This window comes from Athene cunicularia (genome assembly GCF_003259725.1).
Source record: "Athene cunicularia isolate RWA chromosome 3 unlocalized genomic scaffold, athCun1 chr3_part1, whole genome shotgun sequence".
Taxonomy (NCBI): domain Eukaryota; kingdom Metazoa; phylum Chordata; class Aves; order Strigiformes; family Strigidae; genus Athene; species Athene cunicularia.
Window position 1 is genome coordinate 95,838,011 of NW_020799097.1, and position 21,589 is coordinate 95,859,599.

Here is a 21,589-nt window from a genome sequence, read left to right on the forward strand (position 1 = left end):
TGGGTAGCTGTTGGAGGAAGCAGTGAAGAAAGAACAAGGGTGCTGTAAGGGAATAAGGGGCAGGACAGGTACTTCCTCTAGGCAGGGGCACTGAAGTACAGTCTGTGGGAACTTTGCACAGCTTTGAGCTCATTTGAGTTGTGCATTCCTTGTCTTTTCAATGCATCAGGTTATGTTGAGAGAACAATTTCCTAATAATTTGTGAGTGTGAACAGATGGTGTAGAGTCCAAGCTTAAAACTGAGATTTGGACTTCAGCTGAAAAATGTGATCTAATAACATATTACTGCTTCTCACAGTGAGCATTGGAGACACCCTCAACAGCTGCATCAGTATTTTTCCAATACTACATTTTATTTCCTTTTATTTTTTTAGTGGGAATGAGCTGAAGTATGCATGTTCCCTGTAACACTGGAGTGAGCTGAAGTATGCTTCTTCCCTGTAACTCCAGAGTATGTTTAAGGTATTCATTGTAAGGCTTAGAGGGTTAGGTTTTGGTCAGTTACTGTGAGACAGCACAGGAAGAAAATGAGTCATGCTCCATATACAGCTAGGATTGTGAAGGTTTAATGACATGAGCCTTAAATGCTCCAAATTAAGTACTGATACTGATCTTAAACCAGAAGAGCTTAGTCTTTCAGGTAAGCTGTTACAGTGCTGTTTTAACAGCTTTCCAAATTAGCGTGTATGGTTCAGTGTTTCTGTAGTTTTAGGTGGCTTTTTTTCTTTAAAGTAATGGTATGTGTGGTCACCTCCATTTCTCTGAGGGGAAGTAGGATGTAATCAGATTTGGATTCAAACAGAAGCTGAGAGAGCTTAGATAGTGACTAAGCTGAATGATGATGGTTCTTTGATGAAATAGCATGGCTGCACACTAGTATGATGTTGCCATGCAAACAAAATCTTTGATACTGAGAAGTGAATGTCAACTAAAACCATTAAAGTCTTAATTTATGGTTTGTGACGATATTGCCTTTCTAAAGCAATGCCTGTGGTGTTTGGTATATTACTTTTATCCTACTTCATACTTAAGAGACATCAGGAACATATGTTTGTGTGTTTTATGTGACTTTGTAATGAAATAGCTGTGGCAATCAATACATTTTCACTCATAAAGATTGGGAAAATTCATTTAGGCTCCTCACTATGTAAAAAAGCTCCATCAGGAATTACTTGTGGAATCCTGTCAGGAGTTAATTTAAGTGGAAGCATGCAAATACGTGTGATTAATCCTGAGAGCATGCAGATAAAATGATATAAATACAAGATGTATCCTCTGATTTGTGAGGTACTAAGACTGTTATTGTACAGTCTGACCTGATTGTATATTTGGATAGTGTTTTGTCATCAAGTAGACACTTTATAGGAACGTAATAGAGAAGTAAGCATTTTTCCTTTTGTGTGAGGATGCCAGTAATATGTTTTTACTTAAGTTGAGATTCTGCCAAACTTCGTACCTATTCATTTGTGAAACCACATTTGTTGTTCTGCATCTTAGCTCTTAATGGGCTTCCTTTGTTGTTTTAAGATGTGATATATGGATTGATTTATTTATTTTAAGTTATGGTGATACTATTGTTGATGCTGATTGTAGAGCATTGGTTAGATAGTTAGATTACATAAGGCTTTCTAACACTCTACATTAGATACCTTAATTTCAGTGGCTTTTAACTGGTAGGGAGTTACCTTTGGGATGAAATTCTTCATCTTAGATATCTGTTAGACTGTGTATATGTGTGGGTTGCATGTATTTCTAAATAATAATTAGAAATTATTAAGAAAATAAAGGAGTGAGCATATGCACAAATGCTGTCATTAGTGGGGAAAAGATTCCTTTTTCTTTGAAGTATCAATGCTGTTGCAATCTGGTAAAATTGAATGTTTAATTCAGATCAAATTTTGGGTAGAAGTTTCCCTCTGAAAATACTTTCATGATAGCTTGAGAATCTTCCAGAACTGAAAAGCAAGTACAAACATGTCTGTCAGTAAAGCAAGGGCTATTTCCCTCTGCAGTTAAAGTTTTTTCTATTCAAGATTTCAGGCTGCCTGTTCTTAGAGGCTTTTGGGAGTGGGAGCTACCCATGTTGCATCTTCATTTGGGGAAATTGGGTGATGGTGAAACCGGGGGCTGTATTTGCTTGGACTCCTTGAAGTGTATAGCAGTCTTAAAAGCTTCATGAAAGACACTGAAAGAAGCCACAGCAACAGCAGACACTTCAGCATACTTCTGATGTTTTCAGGGTGTAAGAGGCAGAGAATATAGTCATGCTGTGTGTCTCAAAGGGCCTTTGAGTAGGTTATTTCAGCTTGAAAAGGGATTAGATTTAGATGACTGCAGTGTCAGATGGTTGTAACTGAAGGTGCCTATTGAGAATAATTCCTTTCTATAACTGGATCTCAGCAGTTTTGTCAATGATTAGTAAGTGGAGGGAAGGAGAAATGATCCATTTGTCATGGTGGTGATACGGAGACAAGAAAGAGTACGTCTGAAAGGAGACATCAAAAAGCACAAGCTACGTGAAGCACCACCTCCAGTACCAGTCACTCCTAGCAGCAACAACAGGGAACAATGGGCAAGTGGTGGGGAGAGTGCAAGGAGGAAAGAGTGATGCTGGTTTTCCTGTTCCTTTTCAATTTGGGGAGATTTGAGTTGCTTTGGTGGCTTCATATATGGTTGTAAATGTGATCATGTCCATCTAGTAGTTCTGCACATTAGTTACGTTCCTTTTCTTCAAACACCCAATGTTCCTAAAAGCAAATTTGTTGCTTTTATAGAAATAACATTTTCACTTTAATTCTGTTTGCAGCTGCAAGTAATATCACAGTTTCTAATTGTATCAGATTATTTTCTGTTACAGCTAATACTATTCAAACAGCTCAGTTGTGTGTGGAGCTTTCTAAATAAAAAAACTGGAGGTGGGGGGAAGAATACATGCAGTTACAGTTATTGCGAATATTAAATTGGCTTTTCACATAAAACTTCTCTCTCAAACCTAATTAACTTTTATATTTTGTTAAACATCTTTGGCAGCTAAGGCAACATGCCTACTGCCTGTTCAGTTCTTTTATTGGGTTGAACTAGAACTAACATTTGTATAAAATACTTTTTGACATTTGAATTTGACTTAAATGTTTCAGGGAAACAGTTTAGACATGCATCCTCCATGGGTGATTCTCTTGTCAGTGTAACGATGTTGTACCGTAAATATACTTTGGAAGTGGGCTTTCAGTAAAATCAGTGATGCATTTATTACTTGTTCCTGCTCTATTTTTCCTCATAGGGTAAAATCACAGCTCAAAGTTACTTTGTCATTTTTCTATTAAAGTTATTTTCTAGAAGTTAGTTTGTCATTTTCAAGTAAATCAAACTGGATATTCCTGTGTTACGTCTCAGTGACTATCTCTCTGCTGAAGGAAATGTTAACCCTTATCTTCTGCTATAAGACTAAATAGAAAGAGACATTGTCAATTTGAATGTTTTAAAATGAAATAATTTTGAAATTGTGATATAGTATCCGTTTAATATATATCCCATTTATTTAGCTAACAACAACAAAAAGTCTTTTAAAGGAATGTTTAATACCTTTTAAGGGAATGCTTAGGCTGTTATCTATTCCTCTCACTTTTCCCCTGCTTCTGCAGGCCCTGGCTGGCTCTGCCAGACACATCCTGCTGTGTCTCCTACCTACATGTCCACAGCAGCTTGGTGCCTCCTCAGTCATAGCTTTCTCCTTAGGGAAGCTGCCTAATGACCTCTTTGCATTTCTGGAGAAGACAACTCCCTGGAAAGGCTGTGCTGCTGATCATTATTAGTGGAGTTAAGGGAAATTATTTTTTCCTCTCACTGGCTTTTTTTTTGATAAAGCGGTTACAGTAGGTTGTAAGTTACTGGACTTGTGACATTAGTAGGAGTAATAATCTCTGATTGAGATGGGATTTTGAATAAAAGGGTTGTTCGGGTCCTAAGTGAGAAGAAAAACATGGTGGCATCTAATGTAGGGCAGATTCTCTTTAGTTTTATGGTCTGTAGTGAATTTCTTCCATTTTTTTTTATAAAGTGAAGATACGGATTAAATGTTGATCATTAATAGTTTGTGTAAATATGTTTTAGTTAATGTGCAGTGCAGAAGTATGAAGTTGATTAATTTTTGGTTGAACTTAAATACCAGCATTATGAAGCCAAGCTAATTTTTGGTTAATACTAGGTGCAATAAACTAAAATTTATAATTAGTACAGTGAACTTTGAGGGAGATGTTTTCCTTATGTAAATGGTGTTTGGGTCATCTGAAATATCAGATTTTGCACTCAATACAAGTTGAAGCTTGTAATGATTAAAAAAAGGTCTCTAGTCAAAAATTAAATGAAATATGTATGGTTTAAGTTCACATCTACTCCCTATTTATAAAGCATTTATATGTTAGTTTCCCTTGGATTTAATGAAAAAAATGTTTGGGGTGGTTCTTTACTGTGCCACAGTTGATATAATTAAATTCCATAAATCACATGGTACTTGTGGTGATGATGATATTGTGAGCCTTTATGAACTTCAGAGGAAGTTAAAACTTGTGAAATGCTTGTTCTGATTCTCAGAGTTTGGTTAAACCCAAATCCAGGACATGGTAGTTTGTGATATTAGTAATTTAAAAGTTTTATTTATATTTTGTAAGAAAATGTTTCAGTGTCTTGAACAGATTTCTGACCATAGCTGTCTTCGGCTAACTTTAGAAAATAATTTTCAAATATGTAGGTTAGAAGTATTTACATGGCCTTTTAGGATTAGATTCTCCTTTATGCAATTTTGTAAATTAGTAGGGGGGGAAACAAGAAAAGTAGCAATTAGACCCTTAATATTAAAATCTACATCAATACTGCTTCAATATAATTTGGAACTGAATTATCTGAACTTTTATTTATGCTTAGACTTGGAAGCCTATCCTTTCTCTGGGGGGGAAATACTTAATGTTTGCACTTTGCTCTTTTGGTGGAGGAGAAGCTTTTTAACCCATCTTTGCAGTGAGTGTGAGAAATACGCTCAGCCTCTTAACAACCTGACAAGTAGATGCCCCAGAATGGTCCAGTGCAGATCTCAGTTGTGTTGTGCAAGTGACAACGTTGGTGTGCAAATGTGAGCTTTGTGCCACGCTGGCTCAGGGCCACAGAGACTCTGACAGTGACGATGGTACTGGCCTGTCTCCCAGGGGCAGGGTGAGGATGAGGCGTGGCTCTGCCACCTTCCACACTAGCCAGCAGAGCTACGCAGGCGCCTGAGGGCAGAAGATGCTCTGCTGTATTAAAGGGTGCCGCATATGCCACCCTGGCATATGTTCTCCATAACCCCCTGTAGGAGTTGTCTGCATTGGCCAGAGCGCCTCTGGGCTTTTCACTGCTGTGCTGCTGTGGAGTCTCTATCAGATAAACACTTGTTCTCATCTGGAGAATTATTGTTTTAATATTGTGTGTTCTCTTCTTCTATAGCTGTTATCTCCCAATTTTTGGTTTTGTTTTGTTTTTTAAAGTAACAGTTGTCAGTTACCAACTGCAAGAATAGTCTTAACAATTTAACATCAGATACTTGATATTAAGTGGACCTACTCTGTTACTGCAGGAATCAGCACGGCACATGTTTCCATTCAGTTCACTTCCAAACAGTTTCAGGTTTTATTTATGCTTACAGCTTTTGAGGAAGCTAGGATTGTTAAGGGATTTTTCAATGCAACTCTGTTTGAAAACAGAGTGATTTTAAATTTTTTATTTTTTAATACTGTTCTGGGGTGCATATATATTTTCCTGAAATGTATACATGGTGCTAAATTTTTAAACTGCCATTAAAAAAACCCAATTCTGAACATCATTTTATCAAAACCTCAGTTGGCAGCTACAGAGGATCCAAGTGTTCCTGTAATATGTAGTAGTTTTTGGAGTCTCCATTCACGGAAATACTTGAAACCTGATTGGACACAGCGCTGAGCAAGTTGCTTTGGTTGACACTGCTTTGAGTGAGTGTGTTAGACCAGCTGATTTCCACAGGTGCCTTTGAACTGCCATGATTCCCTGGCATTCAACAGTTTCCAAAAGCTGAAAGAACCAGTCAAAGATTCTCACTCTTCATTGCTGACTTGTCCTGCAGGATCCAGACGTAAGAATCTAATGACCAATCCAGAGAAGCTGTTTTGGAGTTGATTCCTATTACCTATACAATAGGGTGCCAGTATTCGCAGGAGTAGGTTCTGATCATCTGCACTGTCTGTGTAATGCTCCCTGGGAGACGGTTCCGTCAAATTCCAGCATACCTTCCTTTCTTGCTGCCCAGATATGAATTGGCGGGGAAGCTTTGAAATAACTTGCTCTCATTTTGTAGTAACATGTGAGAAGGGGAGAGAGAACAGAGCTTTGAATGGGGGAAGGAGAACATCAATAGTTCATTCTAGGTTTTTTGGGTTTGGGTAGAAGTTGGGCTGTTGATGGAAAATTTTTTTATTATTTTTTTTCCTTCCAAGAAAAAACTGAAGATGAACTTCCTGGCGTAAACTTTGTCATCTATTAGAGAAGACAACATAGTTGTATTTGAAGAGGATGAGTCAACCGTTTTACTTTAATGCCTTTGTTTAAAATTGTGTAGCTGTGACCTGCAATTCCTCAAATCTTTAAGAGACTTCTCCATTATAGAATGGGGGGTCAAAAGGTGGAATAATGTGGTTAGAAATTGCATGTTTCCAGATTTTGTTTCTGCAAAATAGTTGTTGGACTCACAAGTAATTAGATGTGAAGGTTCATCAGTACATTTCTACGCTACCTACTTTAGAGTATTTTATTTCTAGAATTACAGCTGACTGAGTTTAAGTACTGTGTAACATACCTGTGACTGGAAAATCATATTGAAAATTGTGGTGTAAAAAGTAGGATGTAAAATAATTTAGCTGCATTTTTATCATTTAGATGTAAGGATATATCTTCAAAAACTAGAAAGCCATCTTATCCTACCCTTTCATATTTGGATAACTAAAAAAAGATGACTGTTTTCTAGTTGGAATTTTTTTCGAGTCTGAAAATAATTGGTTTGAAATTAAACATAAGAAATTTAAGTCCAGGATAATAATTATTTTTTTAAGTGTTGGTAACTGAATAAAAAACATGTTTTAAATGAAGTGGCCTTTCAGCATGTTAAAGCCAGTTCTAGTGATATTACTCATGGAAAGTCTCCAGTGTGGATCTATCACAATGTGAAGGAACAAATGATTCCTTCTTAAGAGAAGGGGGAAAACAAATAAATCACTACCTAACTGAGCTTTTATTTCACTAATTCCAGATATTTATTTTTGTCAATTTTTCTCGTTCTTTGGTTGCAGTCTTACTAAAAGAATTTGTTTTCTGTAAAAACATAAAATTTATTAATGTATTTCAAGTTCGTGAGGATTTGGTGTTTATTTGTTTTTTTCACTGAAGTTGATACATACTGCTGTTTGTAACAAAGTGAGACAGTATCCACTGTTTAAAATGGTTAAAGGATAAACAGTAATACATCTAATGTTTGGCTTACTTTCATTTGGAGATATATTTGATTCAGATTAGCACCTCTTACTGTAGATGCCTAGCAGCTGTGTATAATACAAGTAAAATAATAATATTTAAAATTGGGACAATGAGGAGCACCAGTGAAGACATGAAAGAACCCTAGAGACCTAAAAGGAGAAAAAGGTGTAATTTAATAAGCATTCAATCTACTTTTGTTGCTCTACAGACATTTGAATATGTCGTCTTATTATTAAATCTGTGTCTGAGAAAAGTAACTCTGCTATTAAAATATGCTTGTTAAGGTAAAACCAGCTTAATTTGATTTTTTTTTAGTTTTGCATGAAAAATGTTACCTTTTTCTGATGAATGAGTAACCTCCTCTTTAACTGTCTTGGGGTTTTTTCCTGTCTGTTGCTATAATCATTTTTACATTGTGATGCTACAGTTCTTTCATAGTTCATTAATAGATTTTGCTGGAAGCACTAAAGTAGTACATGTTTTACAGCCTTTTTTCCAATCAAGGAAAACGGTTTCCTTGATGGACAGACTGGAACACTTTTTGATGAGCATGAGCTTTGACTAGTATTAGTATAGGAAAATATCAAAGCAAACTGGCTTCTCCACTACTGAAAAAATCAAAAGAAAATTAAAAAAACCCAAATGAGAACTTTTAAAATTGTAAGAGCACTGTGATGATTAAGTTTGCAGAAATTATTTTTCAGAGATAGTATATAATTTTGATCAGGTCTGTATGAAGTACCATTTACTTTGTAACATTTGTTTTAAGTATGTTAAGTTAGAGAATAAACACAGGAGCATATCTTCTGTGAACTAAAGCAGACAGCTTCTTTTTTTTTTTAAGATTAATTCCAAATCAAAGAAAAGAAGAAACAAGAAATGGCTAGAAATATGTGGTCACGCTTTTCCTTAGTATTTAATACCTCAAAGAAGTTTTCTTGCCAGCAATCATTCCGATTCCAGATTTTTTTGTTTAGTTCAAGTTTCTCTATGTGGAAAACCTGGGTACTTCAGAGTTCAGCAAGCTATGCCAAAAAATGTCTTTAGTTTAAAAATATTTAATATGATGTCATCAGACACAGCCTAGATGTTAAGAGGGATGGGGAAGGAAGAGGGAGGAGCAGCAGCCTGAGATCTGCGATTCTCTCACAGTGTGCAGAGTCTCTGTTGCATTGCTTAGCCCTAATAGAAGGGATAGAGATGGCTCCAGCCTTCCTGGTGGATCAGTGCTGGGGAAATGGTAGCTTGCTAAGGGGAGATCAAGGATGAAGATTGGTGATATTGTAGGAAGCGAGCTAAAACAGCATAAAGCCTGATGTGAGCCAAAACCACAGGTCAGAATTTTGCATGAATCAGGGTGGTGGAGGCTGCACAACAGCTCTGGCCAGGCTGCCTCCCAACTGCCCAGAGTGAGCATTAAAGAAAATGACAGTTGCTGGAGGTGCTGTTCTCCAAGAGACATTTTACGCCATATGTTGTGGTCTTGTCCAGTTACACTTCACAATGGGGACAAAGTCTTCATGAGAGTTAATGTGACTCTAAGCTCCTGCCTTTGGTCTGGCTTGACTAATTGTGTTTTTAGCCACAACAGTTGCTGCATCTGTGTTGGCTGTTCTACCAGATAAAAATGATACCTGAGAGCAAGTATAGCAACTTAATGGCATGTTCTTCTACCTTTTCTAATAAATAACTTCAGACTGTTCACATATGACACTACTTGATACAATTTTATTTTACTAAATCTGAATGCTTTATGAAGTTTACTGACAAATAAACTGGTTGAGAGGTCTGTATTCACTGGAGAACCTGATGGACTCTCCTTAATGGATCATCTGAGACTTAAATGTCCTGTGTCCTACAGGAGAAGGGTGGTGTGGGTAGAATAGTGTGTACAATGGGGAAATGTTTTGGTTTGAAAATTAAAAAGCCTTTAGGCAGACATCAGTTTCCCCATTTATAAACTGTTGGTGACAACATCAAATATAGATGGTGCTAGCAAAGTCTAGATATTAATAGACAGGAATCTTTCTTTGAAAAAGTCTTATATGTTCCCAAAACTTTAGTTCTTGGTACTTTAACTTGAATAACTATTCATGAACATGAACTGCTGAGTTCTTGGGTTTTACCATTTGTAAAAGCAGCCCAGGATGGGTTTTATCTCTTGCAAGATCCTGCGTGGTTGAAGATGGGCTGGATGAAACACCAGCTTTCCCCATGTGCTTCCACTGCAGGGGTTTCTGCTTGGCTGAGCTGAGAAGGAGCTGCCAGCAGGACACTGTTGGTGACAGCATTCTGATTTGGAACTTGCAGCTTCCTTTGGTTTGCTGTGTTTTGTGGTGTTGGGTTGAGCTTGTTGGCTTCAAGCTCTTGAGAACTGGGAGGGACAGGGGCTAAATAAGGCTGCTCATTGAGCTCTTCAGTATTGAATGATTTTCTTAGGCTTTTGGGGGAGCAGCATCGTATTTTTGGATTGTGCTGTTTTTAATGTATGCATTTAGACAATTTCATTTCAGGAGTGTCTATAAATATATGAAATGTGAATGTTTAACATCACCTAGTGTTTCACTTCTTTTTGAAGCGTGACTGCCAAAATGAGTTGTGTTTCTTTGTCTCCCTGCGTCCCTCTCCCAGTGAGTAAAAAGAGGTTAGGTAAAAGCTTGTCAGTGGTTGGCTGTATTTTTTTTTAGTGTTGGATATAAGGTTTGCTCCCCTGAGGTCACTGAGATAATTTAGTTGTGTAAAACTGAATGAGTGCTCGCAGGATCGGTCTTGAAATTATGAAGTGTGTTCATAAGGAGCATACCTGTTTTCATGCCTATTATAGTTTTAGAAATGGACTAGGGATTTCATTTCTTATGTCAATCCTGAATGAAGCCTTTTTTACTGTCTTTCCTTTCTTCTAATGTTAGTGTTAATCAGTTATAGGTAGGTAACTTTCCAACATATTTGAATACATCTAATTATTATAAATTCTGCTTAGAATTACTTAAATGCTATCATATTGTAATGACATAAAATGTGCTTTTTTTTTTTTTTTAAACTTGTCCTCTTATATTAATGTAATATGGTACTCTAAAATGTTATCCATAATGCTACAATTTCTCTTCATGGCATTGCTGCAACAGGAAGAGGAGCAGTAGCTAAATTTCCTTTAAGTTCCTCCTGTACTACAGTTTTTAAAGTAAAAATAAATTATTTGACTGCTTTTTAGTTGGATGGTTAACTTCGAAGTAAATTTTGGACCTGGAGTTCAAATTTTAAAGCTCTGCAAGAGCAGAAAGGAGCTTCAACTCCAGCTGCTTTATCAGCAATGACAGGACCTGTTTTCTAAAACTGTCAATGAAAGCAGTGGCGGCAGTCACAGGTGACTGTCACCTTCAGTCTTGAGACACTGCAGACATGGGACGTGTATTTCTTCTGGGGATGAATCCGCAGCACCAGTTTTGTTCTGATAACAGCATCTGGCACTAGATTGATTTAACAGGCTATGAGGTTTGCTCTTTTCAGATACGCACTTGTACGGCAGCTTCTGTGGAACTCTGACATGGCCACACGCTACTGTTGTTTTTTCTGCCTCCTAGCACCACGTGTGAAGCTAAAGCTCTTTGACACCTGCCATTTGGACCCTTTTCTTACTGAAAAATGTCACCGTTTTCAGACAAGATGAAGACAGATATCTGATCATTCTTCCCTTTGCAGGGATGTGCTGAGAGCATGGTTCATACACAGATGAATAAAGGATTCCAGGCCATAGCTATAGTTAGTTTTATTTGTGTAGTACGATAATTAGGTTTTGATTTAGGGGTTCATGAAGTTATATCTAATACAGAATAAATTAAAGCATGGTAACTCTCTGTTATATCTTGCAATAATTCTCAAACCTATTTAATTATGCAAGTAGCAATTGTCTTACTGTTTGAATGGCAGGAAATTTCACTCCACCTTTCTTTGGGGAGGGAATGATGGAAGTTGAGGAATTGAAATCAGAAAATTTTAACTCTTCTAATTCTGTAATCAGTGAAATTTTTATGTGGGATATATTTTCTGCATTCATCCAAATCTGGAACTTAGTAGAACTGGGATACATTTTTCAAGGTAGTAACTTTTTTAAAGGAGAAGCTTTTAAATCCTGTGCCATAATTGCTTCCCCGATATTCTTGAAACCTGTTTTGTGCTAACAAATAGGCAGTCAGGTTGTGTGGCTTAGAACATAATTGTCCTTATGTTTGAAATATCCTTTTATTGCGTTTGATTACAGGCAAAATGCTCTTAGAATGTGAAATCAACATGCAGCCCTCTTTTAGTCTCCAAAGCAGTGGAAGACAAAAACATTGGGCTTTGTTAGTCCTAATATTTCCCATCTTGCAGGGAAATGGGTAATACTTGCAGACAACTACTTCAGTAATTACATTCTTAAATATATACTTACCAATCTTTCAGTATTTGTCATACATATATTCAGAGATTTGAATGCAGGTCTCTTTAGTTAGTCTGACTTTGATTGCTTATAAAACAGACATTGAGGAATTCCTGCATTTTATCTGATGTTTAAAGACTATAATTTGGTATTTCAAACCATTACATTTTTTTTGCATATTGTTCTTCATCTGAAAGTGCTTCAGTTCTGTAGTGAAGCTTAGTTCTGCGTAAAAATGGTAAATCAAATATTGTTCTAAGACTTAATGTTATTTTAAGATGTCATTTCTAATGATTTGAAGCAATGATACAAACTGTGATTGATTATCTTGCTAAACACTGACAGAAACAGATCTGTGCTGTCTAACAAAAAAACCATCAGCTTAACTGGTGCTAAATATAATTTCTTTCTGAACAGGAGAGAAATAATCCCTGATGCAAAGATGGTTGACTCGAAATTCTGTCATTTCAGAAGCTGCTTTATAAGGTGCTTATTTATTGTCCCTGCTGTAGGCTCAGCAAGCTGTTTCAAAAGTACAGTTTGTGGCTGAAAAATGTACTGTTGTTTTGTGTTGTAACTTGCTGTGTGAGAGTTCCAGGTTTGAAATAGTTTAATAGTTTTTACTTAAAGTAGATTGAGTTGGTCAGGACAAAATTGCTTTCTTCTTTTAGGTAATGTAATTTCTGCTAAAATTTGTGAAATACCGAGCAAACTCATTCATACACAGGTAGAAACGTTTACAGACTTTTTTGTTGTGAATTTAAAACACTAGTTGTAAGCATAATTTCACCCAATATTTTCTATGGAAACTTATAGGATGTGGCTGAGCAACAATGCAAGGTCTGTATCTAAAGACACTTTGGGCTTAATTTCTTGTGTGCTTGGGAGTTCCTGGGCAGGAACTGTTCTTTAAAACTTGTTGTCCTTGTCTCCCTCCCATCTAATTGAATGACTATGAGCTCTTCTGTAGTATTTTTGCAAAAGATGATTATAACACCTCTTGTCTAATGTGACTGATTTTGAAAGGTGGACTTTCATATAAGCAAAACTTGTGTGGTATGCAGTGGCTAAAAGTTTTGAAAGAAACAATAGAAATTGGATGAAAATTCTTTTCTTATCTAACAGTATATTTTATAATTGTAAAGTATATTTAATACTGGAATATCTCCCAAGTTCTATATATTGTTAAAATTTAAAACTATATTTCTAGATTCTTTTAAAGCACAGATGAATTGTATGGGTTTTGGCTTGATTCTGTTGAATGACTGCTTTCTAGTATAATCTTTTTCACGTGATCCTAACATCTTCCTTTGCCATACCACTAGCTCATTGGAGGTGGAGGAAAGACCAGTTTTTGTATTTAATCTCATCTGTCAGAATGAACAGGCTTTTAAAAATCTTTTCAGGCTTTTTATTCTTCAGATACATTATTGGGTATATACCAGAGCCTTTTTATCTTGCACTTCCATGACATATGTTCCTCATAAGAAAAAAAACTGTAATGGCTTAGCTGTCTGTCAAGCCTGGTATCCTATTGTTCCTGTGGCGAAGCGCGTGTGGCTGAATAAATCACAGCATCTCGCTCAGCCTGTGCTGGACTGCAGTCTCCCATCGGCCGTATTCATCTCCTCCCCGGCGGAAGGAACTGTGCTGTGCACAGCACATAGGGGCTGGAGTGCTCATGTACCCAAACGCGAGATCCTGAGAGCCTCTGATGACAAGAAACCTGCAGCTTGCTGTTAGTAATGATGAGTTGGTAGGGCTGTTAGTTGCTTCTGCCATGGGCAGTGTCCTGCTTGGCAAGAGAGGAGAGACACACAAGGCAGAATGCAAATAAACAGCTTATAGCTGTTTCATATGAAGAGCTTCTTTGACTTCCCTTAGGTGGTTTGCATTAGTTGCCAAAAATGGGTATGTAGGGAGACCTATAAGAACAGATGCAGACATCCTGTTTCTCCAGTACTTCTGTAGCTCTTAACCATTTTTGGTTTTAGACTGTTCTGGAGTTAGTTGTGACTGCTGTGTTTTTCAGTAACGCCCAATGGATTTCTCTTTCATGAAATCGCCCAGTCTTCTTGTGATCCTGTACTTCATTAAGTCTTCCCTGCCCCTCCTGAATTCGCTTTTAATCGCTAAATCTATCAACATAATTAAAGCTTGTGGCATTCCAATCGAGCTTATAAATGTAACATTCTTTTCTAGCAGATATTTTGTCATTTTATTTTGGTTTTGTCGTGGGTAATTCTTAAGTCAATTATTTAGTAACACTGAATAATCCTTTGACTCTTCTGTACTTTGGTCCTTTGTGAGAACCTCTAGCTTTTGTTGCCTCAAGTTTATGAAGAATGTATTTATCAGTTAATATGTAAAAAGTTAGGTTAGAGGAGTTAACCAGAAAAGTTTTGATTGGGAAGGATGTTATATTTTGACAGTTCATGATTTTATGACCAAATATGAATATCTGGGCCCATTTTGAGGTTGACATACACTTAGTTTTTAGAGTGACTATGATTTTCTTTCAAGTATTAACACTAGTCTCTTCGTACTGGTATTGCTTCTTAAAATGTTATTTTAAAAGCTTCAAGTTGTAAATCATGGTTTTGGAGACTGTAGGAACAGCAAGTTATGTAAAATTGGATAAAGTTACTTTTTCACCCTCTGTAGGTTATTAATCCAGTGTTGCATTTGATTGTGCAGAAATTACTTCAATGTAATAAACAGTCTTAAATGTTGGTAAGGTTCATGAAAATGTCAGAAAGGTGCATCTATCTTTAACTGTAGAAGCTTCTAGCCTAATAAGTCTTTTTCATTACACATACATTAGATTTTTGCACCCAGTTTTGAAAAGGTTTTCAGTGAAAGCTTACTACCTAAGAACCTTGTAAGTTTTGAAAAGAGTGCCATTACATGCATGTACATGAAATTGTAATATAGTTAAACAACTGTTGGTAATTCTAGTTTGTTACATGTAATCGTTACCATTATACATTTTTACAGGTATGTAATAGGTTGAAGTAACAAAAAAAAAAAAAGTAGGTATTCTTAGATTTTTTTTTTTTACCTTTTTACAAGGATTTTTTTCCTGTAAAACTTCAGAGATTGAAAATTTGAATGTTTTGAACAGGTCTTCATTCTTTTCATACCAAATATATAATACCTATTTAAGCTGAGTAAGAAAATAACTTGCTCTTGTAAATGTTAAAAGGCTCTTTTAAATTATTTAGGGTACGAATGCAGGCATGATCTCTAGCATAAAGCCTAGGGACCACCAGGTGGTGCTAGTGGAATATGTTTAAAGTTGAATTAACTACTTAAAATGTGTCTTAATACATGTGAATGAGATGCGTGCAGTATACAAAAACTTACTTTCTATGTAACAAACCTGTTTGTACACTTAAAAAGAGTAAATTGAAATATTGTGTATTGGCTTTGTGATTTGGGAACTTTTAATTTTTAAAAGTTGGATATAGATGCTAGGGAAAAAACTAATCCGTGGGATGGCTAATGTGGGAAGCAGACAGTATGGAGGCATAGTCCCAGATTCTTTACCTGCTTTTTTGTTAATTCAAAGGACAGTTTATGAAACTTGTCTATTCATGTAATATAAGCATATCGTATCATAGCTGCTTGCTTATTTACTTACTACGTTTTGACTTTAAATAGCAAAATAACTTTTTTACTAATGTTGTTTTAACTGTTAAGATTTTGGTCAGTGCATGAATCTTTTCTCTTAAGGAATGCAAAGAAATAAGGATCTCATTTTTATTAGAGTGTGGGGGATTCTAGTTTTCTGTTTTAATGTATTACGTGGCTTAAAAAGTCAAAGTAGAAACAAGTTCTAGTTCTGAAGATATATGGGTTTTTAGATATAGTTTTTGACAACTCTTGGGAGGGCTTTAATTTGGCTCTTGAAAATTATATCCTTTAAAAAAAGGGGAGGGGGTGGTTAGAGAACTGTGGACCACAGGAGTTTGGAGTAAATTTCTATCACCTACTGATTTGAGCAGGTTTGGTTTTGCCTTAATGTGCCCTGACATAAGCTATGTATATTCTTTGAAAGTATGACACAGAGCATTTTGCAGCATTAAATTAGCTTAAATTGTCTTATAGACAATCTGCCTTTTAAAGAGAATTATTAGAATTTGGAAAACAAACAACATATCTGTGAACCAAAGTGACTTTACCCTGTCTAATCAAAAAACAAAATGCAGAAGAACTGCAAACAAAAATCCCCAAACCTATTTAGCTTGTAATTTCAGTATTGTGACCAAGCTAAATATATTAGCATTGCCAGTGTCACATTAGTAACCACCACACTGTAGCTAAAAACAAACTAAATAAAACCATGACAGCCGCTAATAGGTCTGTAAAAGTTTGGTTGACTATGGTTGAACGAACTAGAGGATGCTTTCTTTGGAGTTTGTGGCCCTACGCATTTATTCTGGATAAGAAATTTATTTAATGTCCGGGTTTTACTGTCTTAGGTGCAGTGGTATGGGGTTCTGTGTGAACGGAAATTCTTCCCACCCTTTTCTAAGTTTGCTACACCAAATACTTCATAGAGTAACTGCATGCGTACACAAAACCATCTGAGAGTGGATCTCAAATATCCAGTGTATGCTGCTTGTGAAAGCGCTTTGTATACCTTGTTTTCCTGATTAACTTTTTGCTTTGCTTTGCTTCCCCCCTGCCCCTCCCCTTCTTCTGGTGTATAAATGTTCTTGCACTTGAGGAAAGGAAATGTGCTCTTTTCAACTGTTCTTTTTTTTTTCTCCCGAGTTCAATTTTATTTACTCATTTTAGCAAGGAGTTTTTGTACTACCTACATTAAAATTTAGCATGATTCAATTATTACCATACAATGATAGTAGTATTGCAGTCCTCTCACTTTTTAACTTCTGAAAATTGTCAGTGTAGCAGTAATTAGAATCAAGAAAAGGTCAAGTGTGCAAAAATTCCCCTACAGGTTACTGTTTTTTCGTTGCACAAAATACTTTGTCAGGGATCAAGCAATAAGCTGTATGCAGTTTATAGTAAAGCACTGTAAAAATGTGTGCACAACTGATATTTTTTTTTAATCTAAGTGTAACATCAATGTATTAAATTTAGAAATTGCATGAGAGGCAACTTTCTGGATCTGTTAGAATACAAAGATTGAAGAGTGATTAGTGAAAAGCTGTTAGAAGTATGTGCTAACATGTGTGGTTTTTTTGGAAGCAATATCCAAAAGGGGAGCACTTGCCAGATGCTGCCTTTATAAGGTGTGAACAGGTTAAGAAATACATTCTGCTGCATTGTTCTTTACCCCTTCATCAGAAAAGTCAGTTTGATGTGACTTCTGTCAACATCTTTTTTTCAGCAGTTAGGGTTTTTGTGACATGACCATATTTCTGAGCTCTTTTATGGGACTGTTTTCTGAATATTATTTGTAGTGAAAGAATGTCTGTAATACTGAGTCTTTGTAAAAGATCATGTAAACAGTTTCATTTTCACTTGCCCTGTTCAGCTAGTCTGAGTAATTTTTTGCTCTGTTAAACTAGTTGTTCGCATGGGTCTGGAGTTATGCTAATACAAAAAAAAATAGGGTTTTATTATCTGTATGTATTGAAAGATCCAGTCTGACTAATATTGAAATGTTCTGAGTTTTCAGTAACTATGAAATCTGAATTGTGTGTACAGCACTCTACCAAATTCCAGTTTTGACTGGGGAGGGGGAAAAAAAGCTGTAAAAATAACAGGAAGAAATCATTACCTTTTATATCTGCATTTTACACTATTTACTAACATGCTTGGAACATTGAATGGGAATATGTTTTATCTGACCTTTCTTCAGCTTTTTCTGAAGGGAGGGTCTTCTAGGCATCAGTTTCTTTAATTAAAAATTTAACCTACTAAACATTCTTAAAAGGGAAATTTATAGTCTAATTTTAAAACAATATAAAGTAAAGTTATGATTTTTACTGAAAGGTTTAATTCTTAAGGATTGTAGTTTCCCCTTTTATGGCAAAGTAAGGTTATTCGAAGAGTGGAATAGTAAAAGTAAAAATAGTTCTGAAACTGATAGTATTTCCTCTCCAGTGCAGTAGCTGTATGATGCCTTAATTATCAACCTGAAATTCAAGTTCTGTTGAAGTTGTTTGAAGAAATATACTGTTGATTCAGTGGTGTCAAAATTTCACAGCTGAAAATAAACTTACACTGTGAATACTTGATTGCCGTTTTCTCTTGAGTGGAACTAGATCACTCGAGGGCTTAATTATGTGTTGTGATTTGAATTGGTGAGTTTATCATCATTGCTGAATGAGTTTGAGGTGTGTGGTAGATACATAAACTGTAGTTTAAGTTACTGAAGACATGCAGTCTGTTTTTTTTCTTTGGGGATGGCAGTGAGAGCGGGGAGAAGACAGTATTAAATGCCGCTGAGAAGCGAGCTGCAGCTCTGTGGCTCAGTCTGTATCCAGTTGGGTTTTTTCCTACATATTCTAGGCAGCTAGCTTTAAACAATGTGTGTGCACATTGTTTGTGTGACTTGGAGTCATGTAATAGTTTAATTCATGTTTGAATTCAGCATGGAGGTGTTTTTAATGAAATTGTCAGGTAGGTTTTTGTTTATGGAAGCTGGTTTCCCTCTTTATTTCTGGTAACACTTGTTTATTGTGTTCATTTTCTCCATTGTAAGATTAGTATAGAGGCTGATATCATGCACAGTGTGTATTTATAACAGAGGCAGAACTGAAAAAGAATGGATGTTGCAGTATTTTAGCTTAAACAGAGATCTTTTCCTTTGTACTGTTTTTTCAAGTATTCAGTTGATGCAAAATATTTTTAAAACATGAGGCATTAAAAAAAATCCAAATATTCAGTTAAGTCACTTGCTAAGTCTTCCTGTTGTGGTGTTCAGTTCTGTGGTGTTTTAATTATTTGCCATTTTATTTTTCAGCATTGTCAGTGAAGCAGGAGCATCTATCTACAGTGTCAGTCCAGAAGCATCCAAGGAAATGCCAGACCTAGACCCTAACCTAAGAAGTGCAGGTATGAAATGAATTTCATTTTACCACCTTTTCAACATGGAGCTCAAGTCTCAGTTCTCAGACTGTATTGTTTATAATGTTAAGTATAATAATAACCAAAAGTGTAAAAAGTGAAGGTTTTGGATGGTGTTTTTTCTATGCTTTCATTCTTCTGTCATTTCACATTTGTCCTAGGTATGCAAATCAATGACATCTTCTACTAAGGCCTGTAATGTAAAGGTCCTTGTGAATGTTTTCCTTCAATAGGCAGATACAGGAGAATTTGTGGGGATTAATATAACCAATGAATTGCATAGACATGTACATGCCCACAAGAGCTAGATCTTCTCTCTCTTGTCCCCTGTAGGTACACAAATGTCTCTTAATAATTAAACACTTCAAAAGCTAGAAAAAAAAAATTAGAACAGATAATTTAAAGGTGTGAATTCATTGTGATCACTTTGAAGTCTTCATAGAGCTGAATATAGTCCTCAAGAAATACTATGTAGTTTTATTTTTAAAAAAGTAATCTATTTCAGCACAAATGTGACCAAGGAATAATACAGCCCAAGTTCTTGAAATGTACAAATGTTGCTGCTGTTACAATTTTTAGTGTTTGGATAAAGATTAGTCTTTAAAGATTAAATTCCTTTCAGCTTCATTGGTGTCTAAATTTTATTCATGGATTTGGTTTATTGGGAGACAGCTGTTAAGGACAGGTCTGAGGTTATTTTTTGATTACTTCATTTTGTGTTTTTATTTGTGAGTCTTTTTGTATTTGTCTTTACATCAGTGTTTTATTTTCTTGGCTTTCCTGCAATTTGCTGCCATACACAGTCAAATATAGCATATTTGAAAATGCAATAAATCTTTTTCAGTCAAAATTATACTGTTCTTAATTTTAATGTTACTCTAGCAGGTTACTGGCCTGGAAATCCTTAGGAAGGTATAGGAGTAGATCAGCAAAAACATCTCTGAAGTTACATGGTATTTGGGGGTAAAACTTTTTAGAATTCCCCATGGTCCTCTTTCCTCATATTTCTACAAAGAAGAAAAAGGGATTTGTGTTAACTCCATGTTTCAAGTTACTGTCTTTACAGGAATATTCTTTACATATCTGTATCAAGACCTTCCCTTTGCAGGATAGGCCTCTAGCTTCTTTTTGCTTGACTCTTTCCTCCCCGCCTGTGAACAGGCTCTGTTGTGATTATTTCTTCCCTGGGCCGCAGAGGTTTTGAATGTTTCATGGTATGGCCAGAATGAATATTAGGCATGTGACATTTCTGTATTTGTGACAGATGCCACTAACTTTCCCTTGGGCAAAAGCTTTTTATGTTGCTGATATATTAAATGTGGTGTGGGTTCAGAGTTAATGTAAATGAACAGAAAAACACTGAAAAGGGGTGAATTTAATTACTAACAGTATACTTTTCCAGATGTACATGATTCTTCTGTTTTCCAAAGTTAACTTTTGAACATTTCAGACACTTTTAGTGTTGTACATCAAATACAGTAAATAAAATCAAATTTGTAATATATGACCAATTTCAGTATTAATTATCTAGAGTTCATAATTTATTCATTATTACTAGGAATTGCTTTAGGCATAACTTAAGTGATGTTGCATCTGGTTTGAAAAGCATCAGCAATTTTAACATGCAGCAGTACCAGAGAGTAGATAGAAATTGAAAAAGGTTTTGATAGAAAGTGAAATATAACTGCTTAGTTCCATGGATATTGGCTATTATGTAACTGAAGCTAGAAGTATATTTATTACAACAGAGTCTTTATAGAAGTTTTAGACCTTTCTTCTTGATGTCTTTGGTGTCAATTTGTAATTAGCTGTACTAAAGCTGTGGACGTTTTTTTAAAGCTGAACATAAAAATGTGATGTAAGATTAGAGGAAAACATTATGGATGTTTGGGATTTTTTGCAAACTTTTTTTCTTGACCAGCTTTTACTTTTGTCCTTTTGATTTTCCTTTAATTTGCAGCAAATAGAAAAGTGACATGGTGTCAAAGCTGACTTGCTTTTTATTTTAATTGTTGTGTTACATCATGTCAGATTCTGTGCTTACATGATAGCATTTAGTACATTAAAGGAAGATGACAGCTGCATGATGAAGTGTGACATTTATAGTTAAAATAAAAGGTACAACTGATGTGAGATATCTGTGATCTTAACGCAGTTTGCCACTTTAACATTTTTCTCGACATAGGCTTTTTAGAAGGATTTTGGGGTTTTTTTTGAATTACACAGGTAGGCTTGTTAGTCCATCAGGTACATAAATGTCAAACATTAAATAATGCATATTATATGAGAACTTACTTTCACATGTTGTGTTATGATCTGTCATATTTGCAGTGCTGTCTAGCAACAGTTTGTAGCAGGCTTTCACTTCATACAGAGAAATAGAAGTTATCAATCTTGATATTACCTTATAAATTTCTCCTTGCTGAGTATTATATAGAGGAAACTCAGCAACCTTTAGCATTTCTTGGAGTTGCTAATTAAAGATATTAGTTAAGGCAAGAACTCAAATGTTTGGTTTTATTTTTTTGCTTTGAGCTGTCTGAAGGTCATGGATGACATGGGTTTGTAATAAATGATTGAGATAGATCTCATTATAAA

The 21,589-nt window shown here is 35.7% G+C and overlaps 1 protein-coding gene across 1 annotated transcript in view; it reads left to right on the forward strand.

Annotated features, from left to right (window-relative positions):
- SRBD1 (S1 RNA binding domain 1) overlaps nucleotides 1–21,589 on the forward strand; it is a 130,941-nt gene that overhangs the window by 43,100 nt on the left and 66,252 nt on the right. The window contains exon 17 of the mRNA XM_026846115.1: nucleotides 18,888–18,979. Within this exon, the coding sequence (XP_026701916.1) occupies nucleotides 18,888–18,979 (92 nt within the window). The remainder of the gene's footprint in view (nucleotides 1–18,887; nucleotides 18,980–21,589) is intronic.